The 18,302-nt window shown below is 47.0% G+C and overlaps 1 protein-coding gene across 1 annotated transcript; it reads right to left on the bottom strand.

Moving 5' to 3' along the window:
- Positions 1-4,315: 4,315 nt before the first annotated feature.
- SIRT4 (sirtuin 4) lies at positions 4,316-8,494 on the bottom strand. Its single transcript, XM_082491851.1, has 4 exons — positions 7,818-8,494; positions 6,841-7,135; positions 5,490-5,692; positions 4,316-5,044 (listed from the first exon to the last, which is right to left on the bottom strand). The coding sequence occupies exons 1-3, from the start codon at positions 8,315-8,317 to the stop codon at positions 5,528-5,530; spliced, it is 960 nt and encodes a 319-aa protein (XP_082347977.1). The 5' UTR covers positions 8,318-8,494; the 3' UTR covers positions 4,316-5,044; positions 5,490-5,527.
- Between the last annotated feature and the right edge of the window lie 9,808 nt (positions 8,495-18,302).

Raw genomic sequence — 18,302 nt, 5'->3', positions numbered from 1 at the left:
GTCCTATGCCACCTGCTTGAGTGAGGAGCCAAGCACTGCCGCTCTCCCACCAGCAGCAGTCTGTGTCAGACTGGGAACTCTGGGGCACAGATTGACTTGTGGCAGATATTCAGTCTTTAGAATTACAGAGTCCAGTTGGATTTTCTGCTCCTTGGCCCTTGCCAGTGTGAAGATGTGGGACCCCACTGGAAATCTGGATGCAGCATGTGTCTAAATATTCCTATACGTTTCTCGTCTTTACAAGAGTCTTCTGATAAAGAAATAGAAAAATGTCCCAGAACTCCTTTTTTATTAGCAAAAAGGCACCATTTCTGATTTGTGTATGCTGAAGCTGCATATGTTGTCTGGGTCTCGGCAAGGGCAAGCAGCACTTAGGTCATTTACTCAAAACTGCTCTCCTGTAGTGTGTAAAAGTCACAGCTCTATATCGTGAGGCACTCTAACACAAAATGATTTTTCCTCTCCTCCCCTCCTTATTTTTAGCCTTAGTAATTGTTATTTGCTTGCCTAATTGTCCTGTCAGGGTGAGTGGGTATGAATTTCTTATTGTCCATCTGTGTCCCCTGCAAGGTTTCCTGTATCTGTTGGGATTCGGGTGCATAGGTGACAGACCGTTCAGCTGTGCAGCCCCTGCTGGGGACCCCTGGGGTTAGAAAAGTTCACAGAACCAATACAAGAGGAGGAAAAGGATTAATGGACTCCTTTGTGATGTTACTCCAAATGCATCATCCACTTCGTTTTTAAGGCTCCAACCGAACAAATCGAAGCTGTGTAACAGCCTGTGTACGAGAATTTCCTGTCCCCACAGAAAGAAAGCGACAGCCAGGAGGAATCTGGCATCTGAAAGATATTTTCACAGTATCTATCAGTGATGAAAATGGCCAGACCAGTAGGACTGGAGAGGCAAAGTCCTCTATCGTAAATTTACTCTCTCATCACTAGTATCTCTTCTGTAATCTAAAAGCACAATTGCTAAGGCCAAGTTAATTCAGATCTCAAAACCCCTGCACATCATAGAGAGACATCATAGAGAATCATAGAGAATGTCTGGGTGTAGTGTAGGTATTTGGCCGAGACCCTCCTCATTCCTTTCCCATTGACTCTAGACAGCCTCCTAAGACTGTTGGTTTCAGTTGGTGTTTACCTGGGACTGCGCTAGGACAGGTTATGTGAGAGGAAGACTCCATCTGTCCTGCCCAAGCCCCGGGTTTTGAATGAATAGACTGAGGAGACCAGTAAGTTGGCACTGGTTTGAAATACCTTCCCCCCCCACCTCCCGCCCCTTCCTCACAGCTGCAAAGACTGGGAAACGGCGACATCCAATGCAGTCACAGGGGAAGAGGCACACTCTAGAGGGCAGATTTAGTTGCTGTCAGTCCAGGGTTCCTGAACCTCCCAATTTCACCGTGCCCAGGGTCTTTGGTCCTGTTCCAGAAGTCGTGAATAAGCAGGTCTGTCAGTAGGAGCAATCTGACTGTAAGATGTGGGAGACTGCGCTTACACCATACCCACCAGGCACAAGTCCTCCGGCAATCTGTGCTGTCCTCACTGGAACACGGTATGGGAAATATCTTTCTCAGGCTGCAGGACTCGATTACAAAGTTTGCTCTAAGAATTTGCTCAGAAACAAAGGCAAGATTTGCCAAATAGGAAGTAGGTTTTATTTGCTTTGGGTAACTCCAACCCCACTTTCAGAGGAGTGGCAGGAAAATCCATTATAAGGCAGTCTCAGCTCCTCTATCCAAACCTCAGGAGCTTGTCCTAGTAGGAACAGCTGTAAGAAAAAGGAAATTAGCTGTTGGTTCAGCTAATTTCATGGTAAAAAACTGTCCTTGTGCTGTTGTCTGATGTGTACTTTTGCCACCCACAGGTGGACAGAGCTATGACTTCAAGCCCTGATCTAAAATACTGGTGGACTGGTGTAACAACAGTGAGCCACAAAAGGTAAGAGAGGATTGAATCGTGTGGAGGATAAGGCTGGATTAAAGCAAACAAGGTAGATAGAAAGGATCTGTGTTTCCTTCCTGGTGATGGGGGAAGAGAGCACTGCTCAGGCTCTGCAATGCACTTTTTATGTTAGTTTCAGCCAGTAACGCAAAGATTGCTGTCTTTTTGTTTATTCTTGTAGGAACAATATTTCTCCCCCTTTTAAAACCCTCCTCCCTTGCAAATTCTGCACAGGCTGGGAGAATAAAGCTGAACACTAGGTTAGGTCTTTTACCGAGTTTGTTGTTTTCCCACAGCATGGCTAATTCGCATCCTATAGTGCTCAGCCCTGGAGGTTTCTATAACTCCCTCCAGGCTGGTAACTACATCAGTAAGATGAGAAACACAAATTTCTCAGGACAGGTCTTTGCTAGCTACCTGCAATGACATAGTTATCTTCTGATAGCTGTTATCTCACTGCATTGCATCTTCCCACACAAATAGTCCCCAAGGAGTAGCAGGGGAAGGTGTCAATCAGCAGTAGAGTGATGCAGATTTGGCTTTCGGTGTAGAAACTTTAGGCTTTCTCTGGCATTTCTCAGTTGAGTGAACTTACTTCTCAATGGTGTTTTAGGGAACACGTTAAGATGTGAAGTGCTCTGATTCTGCTCTAAAAGAAGTCAATTTTAGTAGTCCTGGATCAGCTTAGCAGGAAAAAAAAAAAAGTAACTCCTTCATCTCAGCCTCATATACTTGTATATATGCTTATTAACATATAGTAATAAATGATACACAGGAAATTTACTGTAACGTTCACTTACTGTAAGTCATTGTCCTAGTGACTTAAAAGTATACAGTGTAATCAGTGAAGGATCAGGGTAACATGACTCATTTATTAGTGATACTGAAGAGACACCCTGACTCCTCTCCCACAGGCTCAGCTGCTGAACTGGAGAAGAGGCAGGGATAGACGTGGGAGGTTTAGGTACCTATGACATTGCTAATGCCAAGTCCTCGCTGGAAAAGTTTTCTTGTTTTAGACTTCTTGGCAATGCTCCCACGCCTTCTCAAAATGCTGGCTCTGCTGCCACTAAACCTGCAGCCTGTTTTTAACACACCTATGTCAGGCAAGTTTCAGGATGGTGCAGAAGACAGGGATAATGAGAAACCCAGCCCCACCTCCTCTGCTAAGGAGGCACAAATGTCTCTTCTTACATGGAAAAACCTATGCAAATAAGCACTCTGTTCAGGCTCCCTGGCTGCTTGTGGAGACTCTGCTATGCCTTAGGGATGATTTCTGCAAAAGCTTTCATTGGCAAGACAGCTGTACCATGCTAAAGATGGAGTGACATCTGTGAGCTTTCTTCACTACCAAACAGCAGATAACTAACTCGCTGGAAAGTGGGATCCATTAAATGAGCACAGAATGCAGGTAGGGGTCCTGCACTTCTCTTGCTTGGCTTCTAGGTGAAGCCATCTCTCCTCTGATCCATTATAGCCATGTTAAACATGGCTATATTAAGACACTTAACATGAAACATGTTAAGTATCTTAATTCTCTCTACCTTCTGCAGAAATCGAGTGCCTAAGAATCACAGAATGGTCAGGGTTGGAAGGGTCCTCTGGAGATCATCTAGTCCCACCCCCAATATCTAAGTATCCCTTAGATACTAAGTATCTAGTATAGATACTAGTAGATAGATAGATAGATACTAGTATCTGTCCCTTAGATATCCAAGTATCCCTTAGATTCTGTGCTTTGCTTGCTCCTGCCTGGCATGGATTTGAATCAACAACAAAGCAAAAAAGAACTTTGCATCATGTGGTCAGTTGTCCTTGCTTTGCTACTTGACCTTTTAGCTGATGTCATTGGCATCTTTGCTTCCAACTGCTCGTTACAGTTCTTGTCAAAATATTAATACAGGACATGTTATGTGAAGAGTAGGACTGGGGCATTTGGCAGACCCCAACAATTAATGTCCCTCATTGCCAGAAGGGCAGCAGTAGATACATGCAGAAAGTCAGGTCAAAAATTTAGTGTTCTAGTCTGGGCATGATTCTGGTTTTTAGTCCATAAATGGTTTAATATAGCTTACGTTACCACCCTAAGGATCAACAAAAAATGGTTACCGTGTAATGATGGATCTTCTGTTACGAGAGTGGAAAATTACATCTATTAATAGCTTGGGATTACCTCCTGAGGGAGACCTATTGTACAGATTTAATTGTATTTCTCTTAATTCATCAGCTGTTAGTAATTACATCCTGCATTTTTGCAAGGAAAAAATGAATCTAAGCTGGCTATTGAGACTGTACTTAAATCATAGGAGGGAGAGGAAATTACAATGCAAATAGTATCAGTCTTGTAAACAATTTTAATTCACTACTTAGCTATTCATTAAGTAAATAACATCTTCAAAAAATGCATTCTGGAAAATGTAGCAGCCACACTGGAAGCAGTTCTGGTTAGATTAGCTTAAAATAACTCCTCTGGCATTTCAACAATATATAATTTTTAAAGGATTCAGATAGTATGCAGTTTAGCTTGTCAACTGACAGTTGAGAGAAATGCTACCTTCCCTTCCTTGCTAGAAGGTGTCAACCTTATAGTCTTTACTTTCAAATAATCTCTTAGAAGAGCAGTATTCTTTTTCAGCTTCTATTTTGAACCTTTTTTTTTTTTTAAATGACAACTGCAGTTCCTCTTGCCTCCTTTTCCTCTTTGCACACTCCACAGTTGCCCACTACTGGTATTGGATCCTCCAGCAGATACTGTGGTTTTCCACATTGCCCTCCTGTGCTATAGCATCAAGTTACTCTGTCAAAATCCCTGTCCCTCATTCTTCTCCGGGGACAATTATAAGAAAGGTATTTTGTTCTCAGATATGGTAGTCTGATTATCCTGTCCCAGTGAATGAAAAGGCACTGTTTAGAAAGGCAGAATAGTACTTTTTTTCATCGTCATCCTTTTTCCTGGTAAGTGGAGATGTTTTCGATGGAGAAAACTGGTCAGGTTGACACGTGCGAGGCTTGCTGCCCTCTCCTGGTGTCATCAGGGGCCACACATTGGATCTCACAGCTGCCTCTTAGATTGCAGTTTTCCCCTTTTGAGATTGTCCTGCAGGACCAGAGGGAAGAAGCTGCTTTATAAATGGAATTGATTATTTTAAACAGCAGTGTTTTGGTTAGGATTAGCTGGATCATTTCAACCAGGTACAGCTTTTGAATTGTCAGTTGCAAAGGCAACAGTGTTCTCTGAATTTGCAGATGATTCCCTGTAGTTTTCTGATTGCGATGAATGGACTGGAACTCAACACTGCTGAGTCTTGTGGCTACTCTTGCCCAATTTTCTTTCTGGGAGCATTAGCACTTTGTTTTTCGTTATAAGCATCAGCAACAGTATCGTGGCCCATCAGAGCATACCAGTTACAGATGAAAATTTACAGCCACATTTTGGTGCACATTGTGGGAACATATTTTTAGTTAGCACGTGTCAGTCTCGGCATTTGATGGGAACCCATCTTCTTACCCTGTAAGGTGACTGACCAGGGAAGGTTACTCACCTTGTAGAAATAATTTTACTCCTGATAGCTACTGAAACTCAGCTTGTTGGGTCATGTGCAACAATCAAAGGCAGCAACTCTCCACAGCGGGAATTCAGTTTTAAGGTCGCAAAGTGATCTAACCTTGTGGGCCCAATGTTAAGGACTGCAATTGGCAGCTGCTTCTCCCGGGCAGCGAGAGCAAACCTGTAACCGGAGTATACCTGCAGGAATACCAGAAGACAAAATTACTGGCAGCTTAGGCAAAAGAAGAGCTACAGAAATGAGTAAGGAAAGTAAAATAGTTGCTGTTGGCAGTGGGAAGAGAGGCTATATGTATATGCTGTGTTAGGCAACGGCACTGAATTCAGGTAGGAAATTTCTTCATTCAGAAATGTGCAGAAAAGAACAGCTTTTAACCTCTGTCAGTGAAGGATTTGCAGTTTCATAGAAACTGAAACTTCATAGTACGTTGAAGGGAGATGTCCTTGTCTTTTAGTAAATCTCTCCAGCAGTTTTATTAGTTATCATAGGTACTTAAATGCTTCTGCTTTGATGGTTCTCACATGCCCTAGCTTAGGTAGTACAAGAATGAACCTAAGGCATTTCAATCATTCCTGTACAAAGGATTATAAGCTTAAGAAGTGCAAGCCCAAGGAATTTGTCTCCAGTATCCTGAAGCCAAGAGAATGGCAATTGGGCAACCTTGGTTTTAGCTCTTCTGGGACCCGTTAGAGTAAGTATTTTTAATGTAAAAGAACTTGTTCCTGGAAAAAATTTTCTTATACAAACTCTATTCCAAAAGCTTCCACAGGTTAAACAATCAGCTTCTCAACTACCTTACCTTATAGATAAGAGGCCAATGGAGAAAACATGATGCAATACAAAGGACAATCCTAAGCAGAAAGCAGAGATATTTCTGCTCTCTTATTAAGAATTTAATTCGGAATTAGAGGTCCTAAAACCTGGTATTACACACAGTGAGCCATGAGGCCTAGAAAGCTGCCAAAGGCTAAAAAATTAAAGAAAAAAATAATGTGTGGTAGTGATCTCTGCAGGACAGAATTTATCAGGTGTCTTGGCTTTATGGGTAATTATGAACCTATGATGTACTGATGGAGGAGGTAGCAGAGAGAGATCTGAATGAGGTTATTTATAGCAGCATGAAGTAGACTGGCAGTAGAGTGACAGAGCCCAAACAGGCCAACTGTGAAGCCAGATTCCAACCACAGTAAAAATAAATTACAAAGAAGCTCTGGAGAGGCTGTTGTGATGCACCAGCAATCAGTAGTCCAAAATTGCGGGACTAAGGATTGTTGCAGGCAGAGTAGCACAGAAATAGGAATGCAGTGTGTGAGGAAGACCTACTTACCTGCATAGAGGATCCTGCCACCAGCATGGAGTCAGATTCTGCCAAGCGTTGGTGCACAAAATCCACTTTTTCCCGGCTCACTGTGTCTCCAAAGAATGTCACGTCGGGCTTCAGGATTCCACCACATTTACGGCAGGCTGGGACTTGGAAATTATGCACTTGCTCATCTGTCAGGAAGACATCTCCGTCTGGAGCCACACCGAATGCTTCTGCTTTCCAGGTAGGATTCAGAGCTTCAAAGTGCTCCTGAAGCTCAGACCGCAAGATTTGGTCTCCACAGGCCAGGCAGAAAACCCTGAAATTCAGAGCAAAGTCTTAATGAAGAGTTTCATGTCAGCTGAAAATCTGGAGTTCGTAACATGTTCCTTACAAGGCCTGTGGTCATTATTCACGTTTATTTACCAAATAGTACAGGTCAAGAAGCTGTCTTTCTACCTCCAATTGTTGCTTTGTAGGAATGCTCTAGAGAAATGCTTTGAACCCTACCGTGCATCCTTTCACCCAGTGCAGGCTGTGCTTTTTCATCTGGAAACTCTGGGTGACCACAGCTAGGCTGTGGTGGCCCTTCTCCAGTCCACTTATCCTGTGCATTTCTGGCACTATCCACTCTGCTTAGCCCTGGATAATCCTTGCATCCTCAGGATCCCCTTGTCCTCTTCACTAAGAGGACATTTGCTGTAGCAAGGAAAGGGGAAATTCTGACTGATGCAGCCTCCAAGGGAAATGATCTAAATAACGCTCAAAAAAGAAAGAAAAAGGGGTGTGTTCGTGTTTCTTAAATACTTTGCTGTGAACAGCACCATTTTGTGATCTTTTCCTCCATGCCAGCCCAACACCACCTTTGAGCATGTCATCTCCAAGAACATAGCATTGACATTTTGCCTCCTTTCTCAGCAGCCAACAATGCACCTGCTTGTCAGTTACCCCGAACGAGAGACCAGAGGATTAAGCATCCTCCCTCTGCCGACAGAGACTACCTGTGCGTGCAGCCGTGCAGTTCCGTCATGCGCTGGCTCCCGGCTTTGGTGTGAAGGGCATCCACGTTCTGGGTCACCAGCCAGTGCAGCTTCCCCAGCTTCTCCCAGTCTCTTAGTACCAGGTGTGCTGTGTTTGGCTGATGGGAGGAGAACTGGGGCCAGCCCACAAAGTTCCTTGCCCAGTACCGCTGCCGGGCACTGGCACTGCGAACAAACTCAGCATGCTGGATGGGCCGTCTGTCTGTCCTGGAGTAGAGCCCAACACCTTCAGAGCGGTAATCTGGGATCCCCGATTCAGTTGAGATTCCAGCTCCAGTCATTACAAACAGCCTCTTGGAGTTGGAAACAAAGTGCTGCAGCTCCTCTACTTCCACTGGATCTGGGGGAAGACAGGCTGGCACAAAAGCCAAGTTTGGAGAGGTCCTGGATACAGAATGGGATCTGAAATGATGAAATCTGATGGCTTCGTGAACTCCTGACAACTTCCTGGCAGAGAACATGTTCAGCTAAAAGCCAAGAACAGAACACATGGCAGGTAAAAGAAAGCAAAGAGCATGTCCTTAATGCCATTTTCCTGTGATTCTCTGGAAAATGATGCTGCTAAGTATTCTTTGCTCTTTTTTCTTTTTGGTAAAGAAACACAAATTATTTTGAAGATGTTAATTAAAGCCCACCATCCGAGGGCAGTGTTCGTCTGTCCCTTTCACAGAGGGCAACACTGAGGACTGCTGAGAGTACAAGGACAGAGTTAGCACCCCTGACTTGCAGGATCCTGCTCTTCTATCCTGGTGTGAAGGAGAGCTGCCTAAGAGGACTTGTAAAGAGCCCAGGAAGACCCGAACATGCAGAGTCTCTCCCAGATATGTGCAACAGGGCAGAGAAGAAATGGCAGGGAGGCCAAGCACCCCAACCAGAGGTGGTTTCTCCCTAGAAGAGACCCTTGCTCTGCTTTCTTTAACATTGTGCTGGCTCCAAATCACTCCTTTCTACTTACTCCTTTGCACGTGTTGTGGGAAGGGAGAGAAACCCAACCTTGAAATGTTGCTCTTTCAGGACAAAGGCCTTGACTGGCCTGGTTTGGCTTTTTTTTTTTGTGTGTTTTTTTTTTTTTTTTTTTTTTGTCTTTATAAAGGCCTAGTGCAGAACAGGCCTTGAAATGGGACTGAAGATGATTAGGACACTGCCTAAATGCCTCTGGCACCTCCTTCTTTGTGGGTGCCACCTCCCCAGAGTCAGTGGAGAGGTGGGGTGTATTGCTTTGCTTCTCCAGCAGGAACTGGAGGCTCAGGCTTTGCTGAGAGAGAAGGGATCACCCAAATGCGTGGGGCCAAAACCAACTGTCTGGCAGGTAGGCATGGGAGGGATATCCTGCTTTAAGGGTGGAACAGCACGCTCTCTTGGAGACAGGCAGAATGGCTTTGCTGGCAAGTAGCCTGGATTTGTGTACAGAACCTGTTGTGACAGGAGCAGATTGGTTTGGACCTTGATTTTGTTTGGTCTTTTGTTCTGTCTGTAGTTCTCCTTTCTTCATTTCACTATTATAAATTTTTTTTTCAGGGCCTCTCTATGGTTTTGCATACAAAGTACAAAAACGTTGAAAGAAACAGTACTGAGAATTGGCTGGCTGGTATTTCTCCCTTCCACCCTCTCCCTTAGCAAGGGGGCTTGTGTGAGATCTGGAAGATGGAGGAAGGACTTTGAATACTGATAAAAGGGGGATGATCTCTAAAGAATGATTGCAACATGCCCCAGATAGTCTGGCGCTTAAAGCTTGCTGGGTAGTGTGGGACACCTGGATGCAGATTCATGCTCACTCACACTTCTGCCCTCACCATCACAAATTACTGAGAGGACACCAGAGGGACTGGGTTGCACTGGGAGTCAGCCAGCTGGAGCAGATCCCTTTCAGGTGTTAGAGGCAGTGGTTTGAAGGAGGGCTCTGGGCAGCTTGTGAGCTGTCAAATGGTTGCAGCACGCGGGCAGTTTCTTAAATGCTGCCCACGGGACCCTTGCAGTGCCTGTGAGACCTGGGGCAGCTCTGAGAAAGTCAGTTACTCAAGCGGTGAGCTTACTTGTCTAAAAGGCTGCTACCTAAGTACTTATGATGACTGTGCTTCAGTGCTGGGATGGTTTTTAGATTCCTGCTGTGTCTTAATTGCTTTGCCTCAAGTCCCTGGTCCTCCACAAGTACCAGTTCTTACAGTAAATAGAGCAATATTTAAATACATTTAAAGTTTGGGTGTTTAGCTGTAAGTATCGTGATACTAAATTGATGCTACTGGCAAAGAATAGATTTGTCTCAGCTGATCTCCAGTTCTCAAGGCTTCGTGTCATCATCAGTTGAATTACAGGGAAGACTGGACTTCCTCCATGGTCTGAATTACTTTTTAAATCTAAGCAGTGGATTCTGTTCGCTATGATTTTTGCCTTGTTTTGTTGGTTAGCGGTTGTGCTGGGCATTCCCTCTGAGGAGGTTAATTTTCCATATGAATTAATAAGAAGGGACAAAGTCCCCCAATAAACTGTAATTTGCTTTGAGAACTTCTGTCACGATGCTCTCCAAAGGCCGTTATGCCTGTCTGACAGCATTTAAATTGCTTTAACTGATGAAAATTCTCCATTCCTGTCCCTTATCATCAGAAGACCTCTCAGCAGGAAATATTTTGAGGGGGAATGAAATGGAGATGTAAAATGGGTTGGCCCACAAGAGAGAAGGCAGCGGAAGGCCCAGCAGCAAAAATAACAGGTACATTTCAGAGCTGCTGTGAAGCGCAGAAGTAGGACAGTGCAGGAGAAAAAACTCAGAAAGGACAGAATATTTCCTGTGAAATACAAAGCTGCTTTTAAAAGGAAAGTGCTCAGATTAAAACCCAACAAGTACTATACATAATAAGTGAAACTTTTTAAACGTACCTACCGAGATCCGAGGCTAGAGTTTGTTTTAACAGTCATCCAAGATGCTCCACAGACAGAGATCAGACAAGTTCAAGGTAGAAGACAAACAGGTTTCTACAAACGGTTACGGGCCAGAAATTCTGAGGGAGACCCACGTCACGCGAGTCTCTTGCTGTAATAATGACGGGGAGGGAAGAAGGGGGACGGGGACCAGCCGAACCGAACGCATCCGATGGAATAAGAGTGATACGGGGAATAATGCCTGAGAACTCACCTTTCGTAACGCTGCCGTCCCGGCCGCGGAAGGAAGGGGCTGGTCTGCCGGAAGAGGCGTTTCCTGGGAAATGTAGTTCACAAGGACATTAAGCCCGAAGCACAAAGACTACAATTCCCATGCTTCAAAGAAGGAAAAAAACCCGAGTTCCTGACACCTGGTAAAAGTCGAATTGAAAACGCCAAGAGCTTCATAGCTGCCCTCGAGGAAACATAAAAGAATAAAATCAGATTTGATTTGATACAAATGCGAGTAATAGCTTTGATAACATGCATTGGAGATGCTTGTCTGAATAACAGCACGCATTTCCTGCTCACTGATACAGGTTCTAGGCTTAAAATGTAACTAAACAAATAATGGAAGAAAAATCCACTAAGGGCTGTTAAAGACATCTCTTCTGGCTCAGGAATCCCCTGAGATGTAAATTGTTGGAGGCTATGGGAGCATGCTGGGCTGATACATTCGCCCTGTTCTGGTGGTCTCCCTTTGGTGCCTACACTTGGTCCCAGCACAGATGGACCTGTCTGGCAGTCCTGATTGTTCATGGTTCAGCACTCTTGGGATGACAGAAAAGGTTTGGGAGAAACATGTGGAAATGGCCTCTGGCAGCAAGGATGGACAAGTAATGAAAATCTGGTCCATTCTGCTGCAGTTAGTGTGGCCAGATAAAACCCAAGAGGTCAGCTTGGGATAAGGGATGTCTGTACAGCTTTCGGGAGAGGCATGGATGAGAAATTAGAGGGCGGTTGTTTCTTTGGTCGGGCTGCACCTCTCCCAGGGCATAGTCAGACACCCTAAACCACCTCAGGATTAAATTCTTTGCCACCAAAGGCCTTGTACCAGTCGTGCAGTTGACTGACTCCTGCCAGGGCTTCGTCTGTTGTTTGCCTTACCCGTTAACCTTTGCTGGTGGTGGGGTTCTACTGGCCGGTGAGCTGACCCACTGAAACCTGACAGCTGGGGAACCAGCAGTGGGAATGGGCTGGTGGATCTGTTCAACCCATCTTTGCAGAACCGCACCGATTGCACCCATCCCTCAGCACCTTGTTAGCAGCAGCGATTTCTTCTGGTGTTTTCCAGTTGATCCAGCAGATCCTCCTTTCTAAGCGTGGAGCGGGCAGGGGTGGCTACTTGTGGTGACTTCGAGTCCTTCTGTGACTGTGGCCCGCTGTGCTTTGCAGAGCTGACACCACGCAGCTGGTTTTCAACCGCAGGGCTGTGCTGACCTGGTGCGGGCGGCAGTCTCGATAATTGCCTGGCAATAATGGGTTTGGGTTTTTTGCAAAGGAGTCTTATTTTTCTGAAGAACGAATAAATAGGAGGAGGTCCTGACTGCTGCACAGTAGCAGCCTGGTACTAGATGCTCACCTATTTTACACACAATGGGCTCTTTCTAATAATTTGGGCTGCTTTCAAATGCATTCTCCAAATAGCTCTTGCTAATTAGTTCAAAATACTGCGGGAATTTTTAATCCATTTTTCTCGCTTCTTACAGTTACTCCAAAGCCCAGAAGAGCCGGAGCCTGGACATGGCAGTGTGTAACTTGGGGACTGCGAGGAAGAAGTGGACCCCCCTTGCTCACCCCTGCCCAGCAGTGGGGCACTACCCCCTTTTTTTTGGCAATTCCGTGAGTCTAAACGACCCTGAGGCTGTTAGAAAACGGCGATTTTTGGCCAATGCCCCCGTCCCTTTCCCGGCGGGGGACCTGGGTGGCGGGGCAGGCCCGTCCTTGCCGCTCATTACCATAGTGCCCTCCCGGCACCCCCCGCGTTTCCCCGCCGCCGCTCCGCCGTGCCCCCCTCCTCCGGTAACCCCCCCCACCGCCCCCAGCGGGAGCGCGTGGTGCGGGCGGGGGGCGCGCGGCGGCGTGGGCCGGCGGGGCGCGCGGGGGCGCGCCGGCGCGCTCTGACCACGGCGGCGGGGCGGTGGCGGTGGGGTCCAGGAGGGCGGGGCTGGTCGACAGCTTTGCGCAGTGGCGATATCGTAGCCAATGAGGTTAATCCGAGGCGCGATTATTGCTAGTTGAAAACTTTTCCCAATACCCCGCCATGACGACTTGAAATATAGTCGGCATCGGCAATTTTTGAGAGTCTCTTCGGAGACTGATTTGGTCTGGTTAAAAATAGATTAAGGGCAAAACACGGGTGTAACGGGTGGGGCGGGTTATATTCTGTCTCAAGCCAGGGCAGAGGGGATGCCCGGTGAACGACTCGGGCTGGGTTGGGGTGCACCGCTTTGGAGGTAGGACCGGGCTGGGGTGCCCCTGGGACGGGCTGTCGGTGGGGAGCCCCTCATTCATTAGGAAGCTGCCCGCGCTGACGTCACGCCTATTTTGCATACACCTTCCCAGCAAGCTCCGCGGCCGTCTCGCCGTTCAGAACGGAGGGGGGAAAAACGGGGTACCCCGCTGTCGGCGGCGCGGGGGGACATGGCGACAGGCGGGGACGGCTGCCGGGGGGAGGCCGGGGGGAGCGCGGGTGGGTGGCGTGGCTCGCCCCGAGCTTGGAGGCGGCTCCGGGGCGAGGGGCGGCGGCGGTGGGAGGATGGTGTTAGCTTTGCGCAGTGGCAGTATCGTAGCCAATGAGGTTAATCCGAGGCGCGATTATTGCTAATTGAAAACTTTTCCCAATACCCCGCCATGACGACTTGAAATATAGTCGGCATTGGCAATTTTTGACAGTCTCTACGGAGACTGAATTATGGTGTTAAAAAAATAGAGAAAATACGGTATTTGGATAGCTGTTAAGTCAAAGTGAAATCTGCTGGCGACTCCGTTTGCTGTTTCATGAGTACTGGAAAGGTTTATTGTGGAGGGATACAGGGGCTTTTGTTCTTTCTAATCGCTGCCGGAGTCTGCTCCAGTCAAAAACGTGATTTAATAAATTGCGGGCGCGTTTACATTGATAGCTCATTTTTCTTTCAAAGCTGCTGAAGGAGGAATCGGCCCGTGAAAACGGAAGCAGAGAGACTGGGGTACTGGAGAAGCTTTGCTTGTGTAGCTCTTGCTGAGGAGGATCCCTTGAGGAGGACGGCCTCTCAGAAGGTAGCTTAGGCAGCGAGGAGAGGGGCTGGCATTCCTGGAGCAAGTGAGGGGGAGTGACAGTCCAAATTGTGCCAGAAGTGCTCCAAAGCCTTTTAGGGAACAGCTTGCAGTCATAGTACCATAACCTGCATTTTTTGTGGGTTTGTTAATGTATATCCGTTAGCTTCATTTGCTAAAAAAAAAAAAAAAATCAAATAAAAACCCCACAAAAAAAAAAAAACCAACCAAATCTTATTTGTCAAAGGAATCATTAAGCCTTTACTCTGGAAGAAGCAGCTGGTGAGTTTGGTGTAAAATCCTATTTTATAACTTAGGTAAACTCCATCCATTTCTAAGTTGCAGCTGTTGTCTTATTTAACACCATGTGGAGGGTGACGAATGACCATTGCGCACCAGGTCTCTGGGCTGAATCTCTGCTGGAGCAGGAAGCAGCTGCCCTCTGCCACTTTGTGTGAATTAGATGTACCTTAAGCTGCTGACCGGTTACCTCTGAAGTTCTCTGTGGTCGTGTGTGCCATCTGGATGCTCCTACCCTGCTGGTAAGACCCTGAGCTAGGCAGCTGTTTTAAACTATAACTAGGCAGAGTAGACAACTTAGTAGTGAACATTAATGTTCCATCTTTGTCAGGTTCATTTGTAACATTCAGCTGTGGTGGGGTATTATACACAACAGTGACCAAAGAGTGACGGTGAAACCTCCTAGATTGCATTTTCCCCTCATTTGCACTTCATTGCTAGCAATATCAATTTGAAAACAAAACCTGAAGTGTAGGGATGCTATTACCCTTTGGCAGAAAAAGCCACACTGATAAATACCAAAGGCGTATGTAGTTTACAGTGAGTAATACGCTTCATGGAATTGCTTGATTCATATAAATTGTGTTGATAAGTGTTGGTTTTATCACTTGATTGTTTCTCATCTCTTCTGCCAAAACTGTCTGTGATAATACACTGGCATGGTGCTTTCATTCTGCATTGCGAAGTCATCTACATCTAATGCTAGAAACCATGTTTGTTCATTTTGCTGTAATAGATCCTTTCAACAAATGTGAAGTTGGACCTTGAATGGGGAAGTTGGATGTCGACGTTTACTGCCATTGCCTTAAGCCTAAAGCTCTGCCTGAATTTTTCTTGTATGCATTCACGTGAAGAAGGAGCTACATCCCCTTGCATGATGACCACGTGGCACAGCACAGAGGACACATGCTGCGATGAAGTAATTGTCATCACTCTGCAGTTTCAAGTCACTCTCTGGAAAGCGCACAGGTAAGCTCTAAACATGCCTTACACATTAGTGTAGCTTTTATCTGTTCTTCTCTGACACAGATTTTGTCTGCTGTAAATAACGGTGCTTTTCGTAGGAGGTATTATGAAATTATCTTGGATAGCGCCTCCGTTTGGCAGCCCGTCTGAGATTACAGCCCTGAAGGGGACAGGTGGACAGTTAATCCATCCAGTCTGAGTGTCGACTGTGTGGAGGTCAGTGGGTTAAGCAACTCTTCTATGGAGCTGGTCTATAACTGGTAAATGATGCTTTGATGACAGGGAAAGATGCCTTGAGCAAGCAGTCAGAACTCCCAGGTTGTATGGAGCCAGGAAGTCCTGTAGTCCAACATTAGGTTGATATTGACTCATTGTCTGACTTTATTTCCAGTTCTCAGCCCCATTTCCCATCTGTAAAAGGGCACAATAACTTCTTGTCACACCTTCTGTGAAAGATAAGTCGAGTCATAATGTCTCTTAGTCACAGGGCACAACGTGAGAGGAAGCCCCGTGTATTTCTCTGATGCATTACCTTCATTTCCTAGCGCTTCCCATCCGGCACCAGTTAGGAGGGATGTAGCTGCTCTCAGTGTCACTTCCCCCTCAGCCCTGCCGGCAGCCTCTGGGTACACCTTGGGTACACTGCTCTGGTGGGAAGGAGTTTGCTGGAGGTGGTCATCACTGGGGAACTGCAGCTGCATCTGTCGGCAGCTGCGTAAGAATGGCGCTTGAGCAGCAAGCAGGTGTTGGTGAGCCAGTGAGAGTCTGAGGCAGAGAGCAGGTAGATGATGAGAGAACAGGAGTTCCAGGGTATTAGGAAGGACGGAAGAGGGTGAACATTGTTTGGGTGGGTTTAGCTCGAGCCTACACCACTGAGCAGTTGTCTTAGCAACCTGAGTTTTAACCTGCCCCTACTCCTTAGTCTATCGTGGGTGGGTTAAAACCAGACAATTTTAAGTAAGAAATGTTAACGTTTGAAGAATTCGGTTATGAACAGCACCTGGCTATGAGGAGTGGAATGAGAATAAGGTTGGTTTTAAAAGCTGTATTATTAGAGGGTAGTATCACTCACATGAGACTGCCTTTCCACTTCACTGACCCTTTCATAGCAGCGCTGAAGCCATAAACAAAGCAGCAAAGCTTTAGGGGCAATAACTTTTTTTTTTTTTCCACTGAGCAGCTTGGACACAACCTATTTCTTGTGGGCGCAACCCTAATTGGTGCGCTGACATGTTCATTTCAGCCCTGAGACAAACTGCCTTCTTGATTTGCGCTCACTTCCAGGCTCCTAAAGGCCACTGTAGGAAGCTGAAGATAAAATTTGCCTAGCAGGCTACAACATGAACAGAGCACAGTGGGCACTTCATTTATGCAGAGGTAAAAATACAACGCAAGTCAAGACAGATGCCTGTCACTTGTTGTTAGAAGAAGCATACAGATCCCAGGAAAGGACGTGTTTCTGATGACCTTAGGTCCACTATACTACCCACAAATGCTAGTGTTTTATGGTGCTCCACCTGAGGGGACACATCCTGAAGTCGTCATTGTACAGCCAGTTTTGAGAAAACACAACAGTCCCTTCAAATAATGTTTTAAATTTTGTTCGGGGACCAGCAAGGGGGGTGTCAGGTGAAATCCTTGGCACTGATGGTGAAGCACACGGTGAAAATGTTTGCTTGTATTGGTATTGTACTGAGATCTAGGATGTCATTTTCTGAGAAGTCCTGGATTTAGAGTGAAACCTGGAATGAATTTCCTAGAGACTGTTGATTATCTGCAAGCGTTGGCTGGGACTAGGGAGGGGATATTTCCATGCCCCCCTAGTGATAGTTCTCATTATAGCATGTCTTAACACAGGAAATAATGATGTCTGTTGAATTGTGTTAGCTGGGGAAACTGGGTGTGTTTGTGCCTAGAGAGTGAAAAATAAAGCATCGGAGATTGCTAACAGCTGACCTCATGGTCGCTGTTTTCATGAAAATGCAATCCTGTAATCTCGGTTTGACAACAGGACATATGCTGTTCAGCTCTGAGAACATTCTCTGACTCTGTAGTAATTTTGTAAGGAAAAGTGCTATGAGAGTCATGTTTCCTGGATCCTTAGCTGTTCCCACACTGATAGTTTTCGGGGTATCTCTCATCAGATTGGGAGCTGTGCACTTGGGCTGAGCAACTGTTTTTACTGCCATGTCAACTTGGCCAGAGCGCGATGGTAGAGTAAACACTAGCTCTGATGAGGGTGGAGCTGCTCTGCGGTTCGGGCAGGGCTGAGGACTTTGCTGCATTGGAGCGTGGTTTGGTAGTGGTTTGAAAGGAAAAGCATAGGGGGGAAATGGTGGTTTAAGACGCGCTATCACATGGTAAATCCAAGAGGGCTGTTACGGTTTTTAAACAGAGTAAAGGAGAAGTGGTTGGTGGCTTTCATTTATGGTGGCAACAGCTTGTGGAAAATTGCTCAGGAAAGGTTTTCACTTGCCCAAGCTTTCCTGTGGATTGGGTACCAATTCAGGTGGGGCTCAGAAACCTGGACTTGTTTGAAGGCTTTTGGGGCACGGAGCGGCGGTGTGCAGGGCCCCTCCCGGGCAGCAGCACCCCAGCCGAGCCCGGCCCGAATGTAGGAGGACCCGGGGAGGGTCCTGCTTCCCGAGCGAAGAGGACAGGCTCTCGGGTCGCCGGGCACCGGCAGCCGGGGAGGTGCGTGGGCTCGCAGCCCGGTGCCGCGGGCGGGACGGCTCCTTTCGCCCCCGGGACGGAGCCTGTCCCGCGGGCGGCAGCTCTGGGCGCCGCTGTCCCCGCCCGGCATTTCCCGGAGCGCTTTCCTCCCCGCTCCCCGCCCTGGGCCTGCGCACCGGGGCCGGGGAACGCGGCCAGCCGAGTCCCCCCGCCTGGGGCCGGCCCGGCGGCTCCCGCTGCCGCCGGTAGGGGGCGGCGCCGGGCGGGCGCGGCGCGGCGGGGGCGCGCGCGGGCGGCGGGCGCGCGCGGGGGCGGGTCGGGAAAGTTGCGAGGCGC

The sequence above is a fragment of the Vanellus vanellus genome (assembly GCF_965231255.1).
Source record: "Vanellus vanellus genome assembly, chromosome: 16".
NCBI lineage: Eukaryota > Metazoa > Chordata > Aves > Charadriiformes > Charadriidae > Vanellus > Vanellus vanellus.
Note: the sequence above shows the minus strand (reverse complement) of the source record. Positions and strands in the feature narration are given on the sequence as shown.

Coding starts and splice junctions, on each gene's coding strand:
- SIRT4 (XM_082491851.1), bottom strand. CDS start 8,317: ATGTTCTCTGCCAGGAAGTTGTCAGGAGTTCACGAAGCCATCAGATTT. Junction 7,136..7,817: donor CTGCACGGCTGCACGCACAG/GTAGTCTCTGTC, acceptor TCTGAATTTCAG/GGTTTTCTGCCTGGCCTGTG. Junction 5,693..6,840: donor TGGCAGGATCCTCTATGCAG/GTAAGTAGGTCT, acceptor GTATTCCTGCAG/GTATACTCCGGTTACAGGTT.